The sequence below is a fragment of the Chaetomium tenue genome (assembly GCF_020726465.1).
Source record: "Chaetomium tenue strain MPI-SDFR-AT-0079 chromosome Unknown F5144scaffold_2, whole genome shotgun sequence".
Taxonomy (NCBI): Eukaryota; Fungi; Ascomycota; class Sordariomycetes; order Sordariales; family Chaetomiaceae; genus Chaetomium; species Chaetomium tenue.
The window spans coordinates 3527107-3545321 of NW_027117330.1; the positions used below are offsets into that span (position 1 = coordinate 3527107).

An 18215-nucleotide genomic window follows, 5' to 3' on the forward strand; every position below is an offset into this window, starting at 1 on the left:
ACCATACAGGAACTCATTCACGATGTTTTGTGAAATTCCAAGCATTGGCTCTGGCAACAAGAAGGGCGATTTGAAAAGCCGAGGGCTAACAGTAGCCAGGGGTATACATAACAGGGGGCTGACGTTTGGTGGAGTGGCACTCACTTTGCTCAATCGGTAGGCCAGGTGGGCCACTGGATGGATCACCTTCGCGAGAGGTGCGTGGAAGCGGGTGTCAAAGGGGCATTTTGGGGGAAAGACTCTGCGCGGCACACCAACGCAGCGAGGCGGATGTGGCCAAATCGAGGAGCGCGATCCAGCCTGGCCCATGGATTCCCAACCACCAAAACCGACCCCGTCGCACGTTCTTTCTCGCATCACCGTCATCACCGCCGCTGCGTTCCATCACAACATCGTCGGCAGCGCCGCCCTCCAACATCCGGCGCCCGAGTCCGAATTCCTTAATTGTCCATTTTAGTGATTCGTGTTTCTCTTATGCCAGCAGTTCCAACCCCCTGCCCGAAAGAAGACCACGTAAACCCGAGGCGGCATCGCGCTTACTGCCGACTGTTCGATTTCGATCGATTTCGTCCGATTTTATTCGCGATACATTCATCGACCCTGACGTCTACTCGACCACCACCGAAATCGGCGTGTTGCTCTCCGGTGACAGCGCGCTCCCGGCACCCCTCGACCCGCGCCAGATCGAGCTCACAGGTGCCTGGAGTTTGGTACTGCATAGATTAACCTGGCCACGTCGCCGTCGACAGCATTTGCATTGCAACTAGATTCAAGGTGTCGAATAGCGCCGTGATTCCGACGTGATCCGCGACGGCCGAGAGCTCGATGGGCTCACATAATTTGTAAAAACCACCGAGTAACTTGTTGCGGAACAGGGTTGCCGAAGTGGCCGGTTAGCAATGGATCATTTTTCCACGGTGCTGCAGCGACCGCCTCATTTTGATGAGGATGGGAGCAATGGGGCCGTGGGCGAAGATCGAGGTCCTCGCGGGGGTCTGCGCGACATCTTGAACCCGGTGAGCTCGACAACACAGCCGGGAACGCCTGGGGCACCTGCGCCGCCTCGACCGCACTCGTCATTCAACTTACGATCCCCGACCCAACAATCCGATTACCACCATCCGAACACCTATGCCGCCTCACCATCGGCGGCCACGGGTCAGTCATCCGGGTCACGTTCCATTCTAAACAACCCATTTGGATCCGCGGCTTCGTCATCATTGCCGCCACCATTGCAAGCTCCACCAAACATTGTCTCGGCGGCGACATCAGGCTTGCAGCATCCGCCGCGGTCACCATTGCACGCGCCGACGGTATACTACCCAACAGAAATACGCGATCGCGATCAGATACGCGAGAAATCGAGAACCAGCAGTTTTTACGACCCGACAACCGACGGCAATCGAGACCGTGAACGCAGGGTTTCAGAAACCGGCTCCTGGCGCTCCAGTGCGCACGCCTCTCCGCCAAAGGTAAGCAATCTCAATTTTGGGCAACCCTCCAACGCCATCCATTGCCAGGCACCAAGCCTTGCCCACCTTCCTTTGTCCCCGACCCATCCCTTGCCCCATCAACCCATCAACCCACCTACCACCGATCATCAGTTTCCTCCTTCACTTCGGTTGTGGCCGCTCTTCAATCATCGACACGCCATCACCACAGCACGGCGGCTTTTTTTTTTTCTAGCGCGCAGCGAAGCGTGACTTTATCTTCTTTCCACGTGCCAAACCGGCCTTTCCTTTTCCGACGAACTCACTGACGCGAAACCTTTTCCCTTCTACGTTAGGCCCGCGACCCTTACAATTACTCGCAATCTTCCACAGAATACTACAATAACGGGACCTACGCATCCCCAACGACGACAGCACCTTATCGTCCGCGCAGTCCCACCGCACACCCTCGCCATTCACCGGCGGTAGGGCCCACCAGTCCATCGATCAGACCGCCTGCCATTGCCTCACCCAGCTTAAGGCAAATCGCGATGCCCGGCGCGACCACCAACGGGACATCGGTCCTACCCGCCCTGGCACGGACCGAGTCTCCGGCACCTGCCTCTAAAACCCCTGCTTCGGGTGTAAGTCTCGATGAACCTACTGTGCATATCCCATTTACTGACGGTCTGGCACAGACCCCTAGTCGGGCTGCGGGCGTCATGTCTTTCTCCAACATCCTTTCGAGTTCCGAGCCTGTCTCTAAACCCCGGCCGACCTCACCGGTCCCTGCCGACGACACTGTCATCACCGTCGACAAGTTGGAGAGGACGGACAAGGAGAAGAAGCACCACCGAAAGAGCATGAAGACATCACGCATCTCGGACATTAGGAGCATCGAGTCGACCCCCAAGATACCCCGTAGGCCTGCCCAACCGAAGGCCGACACCCCTTCTTCAACACGAGTCCCGGCCAAGAGATCGGCAAATGGCCTCCCGAAGCACAAGGTCTTTTCTGCTGAGAAGGAAAAGAAGATTCGAGAGCTCATGGAACAGCTTGACTTTGAAGACGTGGATGCAACCGATTTCGAGGACGAGCTGCACGCCTGGAAGGAGCGTGCCCAGCGCCGCCGACAAGAAATGAATCGGCGAGATATGACTCACCGACAAGCCCGGCGGAATGACTACGCTCAGCTCGAGGCCGACAAACTCCAGTCACATGCCGACTTCGGCAAAGGCCGGTACTACGAGATCAATTACGATGAAGCGTTGAACGAGGTCAGAGAGCAAGAGCTCTTCGCCGAGAAGGAGCGGAAGAAAGATATGCAGCGTAAGAGGCGGCGTGAAAAATCCATGGCGACAACGATGGACCAACGGGCCGCGGCCCTAGCGAGAGCTTCTGCTGCCCAGGACGAGGCCGAGAGGCAGAAGTATATGCGGGAGGCCGAGCGTGCAAACAAGAAAGTGCAGCAGACCAAGTACATCCTGCAGAAGGGGCTGAAGGGCCCCGCTCGCAATATGGGCCCGATTGAACCGAATCTCGAGGGCGGCACCATGGCCACCTTCTCGGCCGAAAACATGGAGCCGGGTAAGACGAAGGGCAAAGGTCGCTCTGGAGGCAGGCTCAAGAAGTCAAAGGAACAGAAGCAAGCGGAGAAGGAATCGGCCGAGGCTGCACAAGCCGCCTTGGATGCCGGCGAGGAGCTCCCGAGCAGGGAAGAAACTGCCAAGATCCGCATCAAGTTCAGCAAGTCGAAGGGCGGGAAGGACGATGCCGACAAGGAAAACAAGGAGCCCAAGGATTCCAAAGATAAGGAGAAGGCCACGGAGGAGCCCAAGGACCCGCTCGAGACGAGATTCCAGTCCAAGGGGTTCAACCAGATCTACGACCAGATCTGGCGTGACCTGGCTCGAAAGGATGTGAACAAGGTCTTTAGGCTGGCGACGGATTCGTATTCGACCAAGGCATCCAACCTTAAGAAAACGGCTATTCTTGCGTCCAAGGAAGCGAAGCGATGGCAACTCCGAACCAACAAGGGCACCAAGGATTTGCAAGCCCGCGCCAAGCGTGTCATGCGTGACATGATGGGCTTCTGGAAACGGAATGAGCGCGAGGAGCGTGACCTGCGCAAGGCTGCCGAGAAGCAGGAGCTCGAGAACGCTCGTAAAGAGGAAGCCGACCGCGAAGCCGCCCGCCAGAAGAGGAAGCTCAACTTCCTGATTTCACAGACCGAGCTGTACTCTCACTTTATCGGCAAGAAGATCAAGACCAACGAGGTCGAACGCAGCACCGACCATCCCGATGTCGCCAAGGACGATAAGGACAAAATCCCGGATCAGGAGTTGGATGTCGAGGAGCCCACAGGGCCCGTTGGCAGCAAGGTCACAAATTTCGAGAACCTGGATTTCGATGCCGAGGACGAGTCGACCCTCCGTGCTGCCGCCATGGCCAATGCCCAGAATGCCATCGCCGAGGCACAAAAGAAGGCACGCGACTTCAACAAGGACGATAACAACATCGACGAAGATGGCGAGATGAATTTCCAGAACCCCACTGGCATGGGCGACGTCGAAATCGAGCAGCCGAAGCTCCTCAACTGTCAACTTAAAGAATACCAGCTCAAAGGCCTCAACTGGCTGGTCAACCTGTACGAACAAGGCATCAACGGCATCCTCGCCGACGAGATGGGTCTCGGCAAGACAGTCCAATCCATTTCGGTCATGGCCTACCTGGCAGAGAAGTACGACATTTGGGGCCCCTTCCTCGTCGTTGCCCCTGCATCGACCTTGCACAACTGGCAACAGGAAATCACAAGGTTTGTTCCCGAGTTCAAGGTGCTCCCTTACTGGGGTACTGCAGCAGATCGCAAGGTGCTGCGGAAATTTTGGGACCGCAAGCACACGACGTACAAGAAGGATGCACCCTTCCATGTCATGATCACCTCGTATCAGCTTGTCGTCTCCGATGTCGCATACTTCCAAAAGATGAAGTGGCAGTACATGATTTTGGACGAGGCGCAGGCCATCAAGAGCTCCCAAAGTTCCCGGTGGAAATGCCTGCTGGGCTTCCATTGCCGCAACAGGTTGCTTCTGACGGGTACGCCCATTCAAAACAACATGCAGGAACTATGGGCGTTGCTGCATTTCATTATGCCGTCCCTCTTCGACTCCCATGACGAGTTCAGCGAGTGGTTCTCCAAGGATATCGAGTCGCATGCGCAGAGCAACACCAAACTGAACGAGGACCAGCTCAAGCGTCTGCACATGATCCTGAAGCCATTCATGCTTCGTCGCGTCAAGAAGCATGTCCAAAAGGAACTGGGTGACAAAATCGAGCTGGATGTGTTCTGCGATCTCACCTACCGCCAGCGGGCGATGTACTCGAACCTGCGCAACCAGATCAGCATCATGGACCTGATCGAGAAGGCAACCCTTGGCGACGACGATTCCGCTAGTCTCATGAATCTCGTCATGCAGTTCCGCAAGGTCTGCAACCATCCGGACCTGTTCGAGCGTGCCGATACTTCCTCGCCCTTTTCCTGCGGTTACTTTGCAGAGACGGCCTCGTTTGTTCGGGAGGGCACAAATGTTAGTGTGGGTTATTCGACGCGGAGTCTGATCGAGTACGAGTTACCCCGTCTCGTGTGGCGAGACGGTGGACGTCTAAACAAGGCCGGGCCCGACAATCTTACTGCTGGCTTCCGCAGCAGGTATCTGGAACAGATGATGAATATCTGGACGCCCGAGAACATCCAGGACAGCCTGGGCGGAACCGACAACTTCACGTGGCTCCGCTTTGCCAACACCAGCCCGCAGGAAGTCTACAAAGCCAGTCACCAGGATGTTTTCGCCAGAGCAACGGACATCGCCACCAAGAAGGACCGACTGGGGGCCATGAAGGTTGTCTACAGCGAGCCCGAGGACCGGAACTGGACTCCCTCGCATGCCCTGTTCCAGATCTGCAAGCGCGAAGATCGCAGGCCGTTGGCTGAGATTACCGAGGAAGGTGTGCTTGGCAGCCTCATGAACGTGGCCCGTTCAACGTACGATGATCTTGGGCTCAGTCGCCTTGAACAAGCTGCGCGCTCGCGCGCAACGGCTCCACCGATTGAAGTTTCTTGCAACAGTCGCGGTTCCGTTATCGAGCATGAGAATATCTTGTTCAATCCTCAGATGCGCAAGGCGCTGTATGGACCCACACCTCCAGAGGCGAAGGCCTTTGTCACGCAAAAGGTGCCCGTCGAGTTTTACCCGACGCCTGCTCTGCTGCCGGCACCGGACAACGAGAAGCAGAAGTTCACCAGCATTACGGTGCCGTCTATGCGCCGCTTTGTCACCGACTCCGGCAAGCTTGCCAAGCTGGACGAACTCCTGCGACAGTTGAAGGAAGGCGGGCATCGTGTCCTATTGTATTTCCAGATGACCCGCATGATCGACATGATGGAGGAGTACCTGACATACCGCAACTACAAGTACTGCCGGCTGGATGGTTCCACCAAACTCGAAGACAGACGCGACACGGTCGCCGACTTCCAAACCCGGCCCGAGATTTTTATCTTCTTGCTCTCGACTCGCGCAGGCGGTCTCGGCATCAACCTCACGACGGCCGATACCGTCATCTTCTACGACTCGGATTGGAACCCGACAATCGACTCGCAAGCCATGGACCGCGCGCATCGTCTTGGTCAGACCAAACAAGTCACCGTCTATCGGCTCATCACGCGCGGCACGATCGAGGAGCGGATCCGCAAGCGGGCGATGCAGAAGGAAGAAGTTCAGCGCGTCGTCATCACCGGCGGGTCCTCGGCGGCTGGTGGAGGCGTCGACTTCTCGGGCCGTAGGGCGCCCGAGAACCGCAACCGCGACATTGCCATGTGGCTCGCGGACGACGAGCAGGCCGAGCTCATCGAACGGCGCGAGAAGGAGCTGCTCGAGAGCGGCGAGTACGACAAGATACAAAAGAAGCGCAGCGGTGGCAAGCGCAAACGTGGTGGCGAAGCTGCGGCCACGGCTGCGGCAGCATCCGTCAGCCTGGACGAGATGTACCATGAGGGTGAGCCCGGTTTTTCTGTTTGCGACTCTCTTAATCCGTCCAACGCGTTTTCTTTATCTGTTTCCGGTTCTAGCTCTGGCGTAGCCAAGAAACGACGTAAACTGACGCAGCATTTTGATGCACACAGGTGAAGGCAACTTTGATGACAACAAGGGCTCCGGCACGGCGACACCCACGGGCGGCGGCGGTGACGACGGGCGTGGTGGCAAGCGCAAGAAGATGGGCAGCAAGAAAGCCAAGACTACCAAGCAGCGGCTGGCGATCGCGGATGGCGAGATCTAGTCCCCTTGCCGCCGGGCTCAGTGGTGGGTGGGGATGATGACTCGTGTTTCAGAACCAACCTCCCGTCCATCCTGGCCTTCAACGCCAGAGACGCAACACATTTTACCCGCAGCTTGTGAAGAAAATATGGCCGTCGGGCCGGGCTGCATTGTACGAGTACGGAGAAAGGACACCAGTGTGCGCTTGTTCGGGTTCTGCTTGGCGATACGGTGTTTGCCAAACCCAGCCAGAAACAGACAAGGCACGGGAACGCTAAAATGAGACCACGGGGGCTCTCAACTTTTCTTAGCAACAAAGAGACAGGTGGATGGAAGGATGGAGGATCATTTGGAATGGCGTGTGGCATGTTTGGGAGGAGAACCAAGGGGCGGGGATGGGGCATACATACAGCACGGCAATGCACAGCGCGGCGACTTGCGAGAACTTCCTTTTCCTTGTGTCAGAGTGTGGGCCGTTTTTTATTAGCTTAGCTTATAATAGGAGCTGGTATAGACATCATTTGAGCATGTAAAGTTCGTGTCCAAAGTGTTGTTATCTCCAGACCTCGGCATCCACCCGCACCACCGCCACCATTCTGACAACCACGACCCCATTGAAACAAATGCATTTGCTACCTAGATACAAGAAAACGAAGCCATTAAACAATATTACCCGCACCAGGCCACCAGACACCCAGGCATTGAATCATTAAGGCGATCCACAAACCTCTCCAGCATCCTCTCACATGCCTCTTAAACCAAATGCAAATTGATCGTTATATAGCCTGCTGCTAGGAGAAGTCCTTGAGCCGTTTCACTGCCCTGCTACTTTTTTTACAAAATAACTTTTGGCAGATATGGCATGGAAAATAATGGACTATTTAGAAAGCTGGAGTATTATTTGGGGCCTATTAGGAACACCCCTCGATGAGAGGAACTAACTCAAAGAAAGCTACGAGGAGGCCTGAAGTTTACTTATTTCGGTTGTTTAGTTCGTTTTCTTTTCTTAATTAATTCTACTTCTCTCCTTCCACTCTTCTCTTCTCTTGGTTTTCTTTAGTTCTTTCTCTTTTCCTAATTTCTTCCCATGCGCCGGATACTATCATCTTCCGTCAGTCAGCCCTTTCTCTTCGGTTTACAAACTTGAACGACTTATTTGTCAAAGCTGTCCTCCCTCTAAGCCGTAGAGTAACCGAGGTGGGGTGGACGCGCTCCCTATCGGCCCTCGGGTGTGCCCGGGATCATCCCCCTACGGCCGTATTGCGCTTACAATGGAAGTGACTGGGGATTAGGTAGGTTGAAGACGGAAACGCAAGTAGCAGACGGGATCGGGACTTGAGAGACCAGGGGAACGACAGGAGGATCGCGGTGGAGTTCCAGAGACGGCCCTCTGCGTTATTGGTTTGGCTCACTCGCTCTTTCGCCACTTCTGTTACTGTACCTATATCAACCTCCCTCATCTCCGGAGTAAAACCCCCGGTCGATCTGGCCGTCGGCTGTTGTAAACACCAATTACCGTTGCATCAACGACTCCAGGCCTTCATCGGTTCACACAGTCGATTGGTTGTCAGTTCAGTAGATGGGCAAAGCAATGGAAGTTGGGGGTCGAGTTGGGCAGATTGGGCATCTACCCCCGCGAGCCGCGGCCCTTCACTCTGCTTGTCAGCCTTTGCATGTTGCTTGTCCGGCCCAGAAACAATGCGGGCGATGCTGACTGGAGGTCACCGTGCGGGGGTTGGAGGACGGATCGGCTCAAGGACTTGCCAAAGTTTTGAGAGAGGTGATTTTTCAAGGCATGGAAATGGCGCATATCCTGTTTCGGCGGGGCCCGTATCAACAAACCTGCTGTCGCCAGCAATAGAGGAGATGGGGTTGGGAGGAGTCATATTCAGCTGATGCACGACAAGCCTCTGGGAATTACCTTTGCCTCATCAAGAAAGCTATGCTGCAGGCGCCGAATAGGCTACCGCCGATCTCTTCATCACAGTACATCTTACCTTTCGCGCTTGCGTATATCTTGCGGGGGGATGGGGGGGTATCCCGGACAAGCAGGGTTTGTTCGGGAACAGAGAGACAGAGCCGCTTGTCACTTGTGGCAGGAGTGAGAGCGTCCAGTCCCGGTTGAGCTCTTGGCGCATAGGCTGCTTGGCTCGCCATCATCGTCGAGGTGCATTGCATGAAACCCCTCTTCACAACATGCACCTATTTGCCGGTCCTTCGGTCGGCGCGGCGCGCTGCTTGGGCCGATGTCAAAATGCAGCCCAGTTGCAGGTATGCATGTCCCAAAGAGTGAGACATGCATAGCACAAATGATTGTGAGGAATCGTCTTGCTAGGCATTTTATGGGCAAAAAGAAAGCCGAACCCCAACTTCCAAGTGTAGATCTTGCTCCCCTTTCGACATCGGCTTTCTTTTGGCCAGAGGCTGCCAGGGCACCTTTCATCGAGAGACATGAGGGATAGAATGACGGTACCTCGTAAAAGAGTCTGGATCGCCAGCTGAGCTGCACAGTAGTGGAACCTGGGGATGCTTATCGTGGTTCTCTGATCGGCCAGCGCTTGCCGCGGTTCTCAAGGTAGGCTGTTAGGTTGCACTTGTGGAAGGAACTACCTAAGGTACCCTAGGTGTGGATAGATACCAAATTTTGGGCAACAGACCCAGAACTCCTCTAATTCTCCTTCCGGGGTTCGTTCCGGGGCATCTTTTACCTGAACCTAGCAGCCTGCGGGTCCCATCACCACAAAATCAATCCATTCTGTTTGCATCACTGCCCCTCCCGGCACTGCGGACACCCCCACCTAGGTACCCTCTTTTAACCCAAAGTGGCTTCACGACGCAGAATGAAGCGGAGGGCTAAGGATTGGAGAGGCCGACTCCAATAACCTCAGGCGTAGGTGGTTCCATCGGTAGTGGTTTGGGCATGATGGCATCATTATAAAGAGCAGGGGAATGGATGCCACAACGCCGACCATTTGCTCGTTTCTCCAGTTTCCTCTCATCTCTCCGTCTCCAAGCTTATTTGCTCTTGCCGACGTTTAGATTTTAATTCACCATGACAACCCCCGGGGATTTGTGCTTTGCACTCAAATCCGCCCCTCCCTTCATCACTTCAGCATGGATGGATCAGTTGCTGGAACGCGCCCGGGTGGCTCAAGGCCTCTCCTTCATAGGAGAGATTCTGGGAAAGGGGCTGCCTCTTGAGAGCATGTCGCGTGGAAGCCACATTACTAGCCCCGAGGCCAGGGCTCTCATTTCGACACTGGCCCAGCCCACGGCCGCCCGTGGGCTATCAAAGCTGAATTCGAATGAAGACCCGCACGGGTTTCGGTTTTGTGCGGACGAGGCAAGTGAATATAAAAGCCAGGCAAACAGAACTGCGAACAGGAACTGACTAGAGACATGTACAGACAATCGCCCAGCTTACAATGGTCGATGCCCTCACCCGGTTGATGGGATACTGTTACGCAGACATGATCGACGAGCACCTTGCCTCGTTGGACATCTCCAGTCTTGCAGACCTCCAAGCGAACCCAGACTTCGTCAAGAAGTTCCTCGACATGTTCCTCACGGAAGACTTCATCCTAGATCAGATAGAGCAAGACGTCACAGTGTCCAATTATAACTACAGCGCGAATCTGCTCTTCGTGGCAAACTACCTCGCCCACGAGGCTACGCCACGCCTGCACGAGCACAGCAAGATCTGGGTTCAAGCCTTTGGGAAGATTACCAGGGTCAACATCCTAGCCGGCTTCACGAAAGTCGGCTCCGCCAACAATGACAAGTTGTTGTCCATCGTATCCATTATGTCACAGGCGCTCACCATCTCGTATGGTTGGCGAGACAGCCATGACGAGGAGTTCCTCAGACCGCCTTCGTCCGGGGAGATTCTTAAGCCCCTGGCTGGGATGGACGTGCCCGAGGATGTGAAGACGGAGATAGAGAACCATCGCGCTCAGAATCTCAATCTCGGCGACTGGAAAGCCTACGGTGAGACTATGGTGACTCTCTGGGACGACGTGGCAGCCAAATACGAAGCAGGAGTGCGCAGCTACGCCATTGCCCAATCGGCGCATTACGAGCCTGCACCCCCCTCACCGTACAATGGGCCGACGTTTGGGACCATTACAACAACCAGAGGCCAGAGGGTCAAGGACTGGATCCAGCAGGGTACGTTCGATCCCGTGATTCCTCCATCGTTGCCAGTTGGTGATGAGACAAGACTACGGGACTAACTAGTCGAGTTTAGTTCGCTCCGCCTAACGTATATTATAAGCGAATGACCCATATAAGCGAGTGACCCAGTCTCCACTACCTTGCAACAACTATCTACAATTACAATACAACAGCCCTAGGAACTAACTACAATTACATCGGAAATAGCTGTATCAGCGACTTCTACAGCCTCCTGGCAAGTGCGCGCATTATGGCCAGGCTTGCCACATGTACCACAGCGCCGAACCTTCGTACGAGCCCCCCCTGTACCACTACTATCCGGCTGTGTTTCCTGCAGTGCCCCCTTACCCACATCCCTCTGGTCCAGTAGATCCTGTGCATCTTGTACAGTAAGTGCCCCTCCAAGCTGTATACGTGTTCTTTTGGCTTTCCGGCGCTTGCTTAGTGCTTCGTTGGCCTTACGGAGCGAAGAGACCTCCGATTGAAGAAGAGCCACTTGGTGCATTACAGCCGTTGCACCTTTGGCAAGCTGGTCAACTGCAACTAACGCCGAAGCTGGGGAGCTATTTTGATGGCTGGCAATCCGGGTCTTGATGAAGTCTGACTGCGAGTGGGTTTCCTGGGCATTATACGGGGTCTTAGAGACCCAAGGTTGTGCAGTACCAGGCCGGGAGTTTGGGGGTGTTGGTGTATGAAGCTTGACATCCAGCTTAGAAAGCACCCTCTCTGGATCGAATGGTACGATGCCAGCTCCTGCAAAGCCGCCCTGGATATTCCTCTCTGTCATGGAAGCAAAGAAGGCTTCGCGAAAGGCACAAAGGAACTCGAGCTTGGTGATATGGTTGAAGTGTGCGCGCATCAGCTCCTCGATCAGGCGACCGTATGCCTGTTTCAGTGGCCCGAAGCAGCCAACATCAAGTGGCTGGCACTTGTGGGAGGAGTGTGCAGGAATGCAGAGTGTGATGATCTTGTTGTCCCGGCAGTAGAGCTCGAACTCGGTGGAGTGGTGGCTTTCGTGGCCGTCGAGAATCAACAACCGGTATATACCCTTTGTCCGGGGCGCCGTATGGTAGTCGAAGTGCTTGATCCACTCAAGGCCAACTGCATTGGTAGTCCAGCCATTGTCGGTAGTCGCAATGCGCCAGTCGAGTGGTAGATTGCACTCGCGGTACCAGTTGGCGAGGTGGTATTGCGCGGCCAGGATGATGAATGGAGGGATGGCCCAGCCAAGGGCGTTAACCCCCTGGATCACAGTCGCCCATTCGCGATTACCAGGCTGGGCTAGCTTTGCCTTGCCACGGCCATCTGAGGTCGTACCTACCATACCTGGGAAGATCATACCCATCATAAACCCAGTCTCGTCGAAGTTATAGACATCGTCGTCTAGGATACCGTACTTGGCCTTCACATTCCGCACAAGCGTAAACCAATCGCCAATAACCTTTGGATCTTCGCACTTGGCCCTCTGGTAATCGTATCTACGTGTACGACGTGTACGGAGCTGTGGCTGGCGTTTGACGAAGTTGTGGGCCCAGAGCTTGCCGACAGGGGGCGCATCGCGTTCGCGGAGCAGGTGGTTGGCCATATCTTCCACACCACGCAGTCTAGGGGGAAATGCGCGCGCATCCAGTTCAAGTATATACTGAACTATCGTACGCTCTTCGAGATCTGTGAGCTTACGCGAGTTGACTGGCATATCGCGTCGTGCAGGCTTGCCGGCGCGACGACGACCTAGGGTTCTACGGTCGACGCCATATATCTTAGCTGCGGCTCGTTCGGTCAGATTCTTGTCGTTCTGAAGAGCTTCGAGGGCCAAGACTATCCGGTCTTCTCTTAAAGTAGGTGGCATCTCAGATGGTTGAGGAAATTGATGTTGGGTGCAAAGGTATCGCGTCGCGTAGAAAGTGGGTCACTCGCTTATATGGGTCATTCGCTTATAATATACGTTACCCCAGGCTGATCGTCAAGGACGCGCCGAAGAACTGGAAAATGGAAATGGAAAAGCCGTTTGGATCTTGCTTCATACCCGGTACCCAGATCATCACACGATCCGGCGTGACTAACATTGAGGACTTGGCTGAGCACGACATGGTGTTGACCAGGGGCGGTGGTTCTGGCGAGTGGGGGATCGTGTCCGATGAAAGGGTCGAGGTACCCGTGGACGCGCCCCATATCCACGGCTTCAGTAAGTTGATGAAACACAAACGCAACGGATGCTGCCTGCGCTATGCAAAGCTAATTCACACCACTAGATGATGAAGCCCCGTTCTTCACGGCCGGCCACATCTTCCACACGACCACGGGACTCCGGGCATTGAACCCGACTCTCGCCATGAAAGAGAACCCGTGGGCGGATGTTGGCCGGCTGGAGAACGGCCACGTCTTACTCCGGCTCAATGCGGAGAACAGCTCTTATGAGCCCGTAGGAATTAGGAGCATTTCGACCGATATCATGGACAGCCTAACGCACGTCTACGGCGTCCATCTCCGAGAGGGACGTCGCAGCTACCATGCCAACAACTACCTTGTGGCTGTCAACTACCCAGAGGTCCGTGCTATTGGCGCTCGCAAGGAGAACGAATCATGGAACCACCAGAGCAGGGTTTGCTGACGAGACTTGACAGATCACCATGAAGAGCATTTGCAAAATGCTGAGGACCGTCCCCGTTGAGGACCAAACCAGAATGATGATGGCTTTCGACGAGCTCCGGCCGCTCTTTGAGCGCTTTGGCATCGGCGCTATCAGCGACCTGTTGAAGGCCGAAGTAAAGCTGGAGAGCGACAAGAACAGCATGCGGCTGTACAAGACGTCCAGAAACAAGCTCACCGGGCCTGGCAACTTGACGCTGCAGTACCCGCCCGAGTGGATTCCAGGAGTTGACTACTCGGGCCTTCCCCGCTCACTGCCTCTTGTCTCTGTCGTTGACGGCATCGTCCATGTCGAAGGAGAGGCTTGCTTGCGGTCTACCATCTCCAACATGAAGAATGAGATCAGGTGGTCTAGGGAGATGACGAACCGGGGCGGGGACGTCCTGTTTGAGCATGGACTGCTGACCGTTGACCCCCTGCTGCTGTCAGCGCAGGGCGAGCTGTGCTACAGCGAAGACGCCGAGGGCCAGAAGCTTCTTCCCGTTGGGTGCATACACTACCTCGCCATGGGCGGGGAGCTGGACGGGCCCCCATCTTACGACCAAGCATTTGCTGAGGAAAACCCTCCTGCGTATGCGATGATGGCAACAGAAGGGACCGTGGAAAGGATGGCAGAGAAGGAGCCGGTAGAGTCACCTGCCGCGGAAGATGGCGCTGACAAAGATCCATTGTTCCTTCCACCTGATCAGAGGACGCCGCTGTTGCCACCATTGAAATTCAACATGATCTACGATGCGAATCGATACAAGAAGAACCAGCTCATCCCCGGCGACGCGGTGCCATTTGGTCCTCTCACCCTGCCCGTCGGCCGTAAGAAGGCCGACGGCCTAGCGGTGCGAGAGGCTGTTCTGCCCGACCTAGACAAGCTGCACGACATCATCACGAAAAAGCACGTTGACAGCTCGCTCGGCAAGCTGGCGAAATTTTATAGCAGCACACTGACCAACGAGGAGGACGGCCGCATCAGGGTCATCATTACCATGACGCCGAATGGCCAGGAGTTACTAAGAGAGTACCGCGACAAGCCAGCCGGAGATGAGGATGACAGCGACAAGGAGTACTCGCTGGAATGGACATTCAAGCAGAGCCTCGACACTGACGTCAAGCTCGCTGTGCCCTTCGCCACGATTGATATCACGCTTGGACCAGATGGGAAGACGGCCACGGGCACCATCACCGAGTACAACTCTGACTCGTTCACGGGCGAAGGACAAAAGTATGTGCTGCTGAAGGACGCCACAACGTTCCAATAGAAAGCTGACCTCGACCCAGGCACCTTTTCCTGTCCAACCCTGGTGAAAATGCCACGAGAGAACCCCTTCACCCGAAGCTGCCTGACCAAGCCACAAATCCAGGCAACGTGGTGAAGCAGCCGGAGCCTGCGACCCCTACCCGGATGGGACCCCGTGGGGCTTATCACGTTACGACAATCGACTCAATCGATTACAAAAATGAAGACGTGAGGATTTGCCAAAGCACCCCCGTCTGGTATCAAAACACGGTCGACAGGCTAACCAGATGACCGTACCTTAACCAGATTGACAAGAAGGCCAAGACCGTTCTCGAAAATATGATGTACTTCCATATGGATAAAAGTGACCTCAACGAAATCATGGGCAAGGAGCGGCCGTACAGCCTCCCAGACCGCCTCGGTAGGAACCTGGAGAGCAACCTCCGGACTTGGATTAGGGACACCTACTCTCCCGCTTTCACTGCGTACACAGTTGCACACAGTTTCAACACCAAAAGCTGGGTGTCCAAGTTCACAAACAAGGAGCGCAACAAGATTGTATACTTTTGGACCGGCAATGTGAGTCTCGCTTGCACTGAACACGGCGAACATTATCGAACCTTGACAGGTCGACTGATTGGCCTATTCTCTTCATCAGGGCCCCAAGTGTCTCCCCAACTCGGTAGAGTACCAAGAGCTCAATAGGCTCGCCGTCCGACAGGCCATGCTGGACCTGTATCCGGTTCTCGGCCAGTTCATTTCTGATGATGGGCCCGGGTGGGCCAAAAAATACTATGAAGAGGTCCAGGAAAACAAGATTTACGCTCAGGAGGAACTAGTTGCCGGCAACGTAACATGCTTTCCCCTTTTCTCCATTTTTCCATTTCCCCATCTCCTTTGCGAGCCTTGGACTGACTTGGGCTCGACAGAAACAACCGCTCCAGAAGTACTGCAACATTCTATACGTTCTCGACCCGGACACGATGTACGCTAAGACGATGTTTGATGACATCGTGCACGACATTGGCAGCACGACTGTCATCCAGGGCACTACCTGGAGTGGTTCGATCGAGACGCCGTGGCTCAATGACGCTATAAAGTCTCTGACCGATGCGCTGCTGGATGATAATAACAACACCATCTCAAAAGACGTCAGGAAGGCCTTTATGAAGGACTTTACGGACTTTTGCGCATCGCAACAGATCGAGTTTGACCGCAACAACAGGGAGCAGGCGGCGGCTGTGATTATAGGGCAACTCCGGCTTGCCTCACAGATGCCCAAGGCGTTCGGCGCAGCGAGTATCTTTGCAAAGGGACTGTGGTACCGGAGCACCGGAGTGGTTAAGGGGGAGTCGTGGCTCAGGAACAACGATATCACCAAGACGGGCGGCAAACTCGCGACTGTGATCAAGGTACGTCAAGAAGAAACACACGGCGAAAGTAATAAAGATGCGCCGAGTAGCTGATATGTGGCATGACGGACAGCTCCTCGCGCTCGCCGCCAACATCACGTCTCTCGTTTTCGGCAAAGTCTCGCTCAGCCCCTCCGAAATTGCCGTCGTGGGTGGCCATGTGGCAAAGAATATTATGGACATTGTCGGGCCGCACCTTGTTAAAACGGGCCCGCGAACGGCTGCCGAGATACACGCCGAGACGGCTCTTATGAACGACAAGGTCCGCAAGACGCCATTCGGCTGGCGGCGCAAGGCACTCGTCAAGGAGAAGGTCAAGTTCATGGAAAAGCTTGGCAAGGAATCGCTCGAGCTGGAGAAGACTACGGCCAAGACGGGGCTCATGTCGCGCCTAAAGGGCAAGCTGAGCGTGTCGCCCAAGTTCATACGCATCGCTGCCACCGTTATCGCCATCGCCTTCATCGGGTTCCTGATATGGGACATTGCCGTTCATGGGAAGACCATGAGTAAGGGCCAGCTGGCGCTCGGTATCATCAACATCATTCTCGAGGTCGCTATCGTGGTGGTTGAGATCCTTGGGCTCATCTTGCCGGCGGTTAGCATCATCCCAGTCATTGGGCAGATTCTCCTCATCGCGGTCATCATAGTCGGCATCCTTATCACCGTCTTCGGCACTACGGAGCACCAAAAAACACCGGGTGAGAAGTTTGTCGACCGAATGCGTGCCCCCGGTGGCTGGCTGTCCCAGATTGAAGATTCGCCCCCGCCTCTGCTCACTACGTCCGTGTCACCCACCTCGGGAACCAAGAACTCGCCTTGGTCCCTCACCCTGACGCTTAAGAACGACACCGCCAACAAGATCACCTTCTCGGACGCGGCCCCGGCGACGAAGGACATGCCCCCGTCCACTGACACCGTCAACAGCGTCACGCTGAACTTCTTCAGCGGCTCCGACGACAACACCCTGTTCGCCAACCCGGGCTTTTCCCGCGAGGGTGACCAGAAGGCGGCGGCGACCGACGGGACGTGGAGCTGCCCGACCCTCCCCGGCGACGCGGGCGCGTGGGATATCGCGCTGCAGAAGCCTCACGGCACCGGCATGACCTCGACCGAATTTGTGGTTCGTATTAGGGACAAGGCGGGGCAGCAGGGCGCGGCGTTGGCCCCCGGCGAGAAGATTGAGATTCGCATCAACGGGACTATGGGTGCTAAGGAGGGGACGACTGTGATTATGGTGAATGAGATGAGGCCGGGGGCTCACTTTGCGCCGTCGACATTTGAGATGACGAAGAACTGAGGGAGAGGGGGGAGTGGTGCTGGATAAGGTACTGATGGTGCGGGAACTGTGTTGTGGTAACGCATCTGAGAAGAAAGTGCTCCCATTTGGATTGTTTAGCCACCTGCACTGTCTGCACATTGGTTCGGCGATGTTGCTACAATGCCAGCGTTCTTGGTCTCCGCTTGTACCGTCATGCGTCTTGTTCCCAATACGCAGTGCTAATTTCTTCGTTCCCTGTGTCTTGCCTTGTGGTGAAACTAATCCATGTACGTAGCTGACGACCTCAGCATATAACGCTGATTTTCTTGTCAGATGTCTCGGTTACGAAAAGTAACAACAATTTGTCGGCAAAACACTACTCCAAAACTCGTCCGTTGGCTTCTAGCATCGCCCACCCCACAACATTGTTGATTAATCAATCCGTCCGTCAAAACGTTCCGGGCTTGGCCAAATTGTGACGCTACGTTTCTAGCGGGAACATATTCTTGCGCCGGAGTGAAGTCCCGCCGGCGGAGCATATAGTCGGGGGGATTTTCTTGGCCAGCATCCAGGGGTCACCTTGCCGCGGTATCTTGCGTTTCGGGATTTGGGGTCTGCAAGGCGCGAGGTCAACAAATTAACAATGTATAAAATATTGATCGCCGCCCCCAGGTGATGCTGTGTTGAATGAAGTCACAGTTTTCCTCAGTGTCTCGTCGCCACAGATCGCTGGTACTGCGCTTTTAAAGC

The 18215-nt window shown here is 55.1% G+C and overlaps 2 protein-coding genes across 2 annotated transcripts; both read left to right on the forward strand.

The window, feature by feature from the left end:
• Nucleotides 1-899: 899 nt before the first annotated feature.
• F5144DRAFT_482102 (uncharacterized protein) lies at nt 900-6764 on the forward strand (the record flags this gene model as incomplete). Its single annotated transcript, XM_066785322.1, has 6 exons — nt 900-1472; nt 1787-2074; nt 2129-4280; nt 4382-4526; nt 4615-6482; nt 6610-6764. 6 exons carry the CDS (start codon nt 900-902, stop codon nt 6762-6764), a joined length of 5181 nt encoding a protein of 1726 aa, XP_066646870.1.
• Nucleotides 6765-10167: 3403 nt separating this feature from the next.
• F5144DRAFT_527668 (uncharacterized protein) lies at nt 10168-17680 on the forward strand (the record flags this gene model as incomplete). Its single annotated transcript, XM_066786862.1, has 10 exons — nt 10168-10782; nt 11095-11304; nt 12920-13100; nt 13168-13463; nt 13540-14780; nt 14837-15023; nt 15102-15374; nt 15454-15645; nt 15725-16207; nt 16281-17680. The coding sequence occupies 10 exons, from the start codon at nt 10168-10170 to the stop codon at nt 17502-17504; spliced, it is 4902 nt and encodes a 1633-aa protein (XP_066646871.1). The 3' UTR covers nt 17505-17680.
• Between the last annotated feature and the right edge of the window lie 535 nt (nt 17681-18215).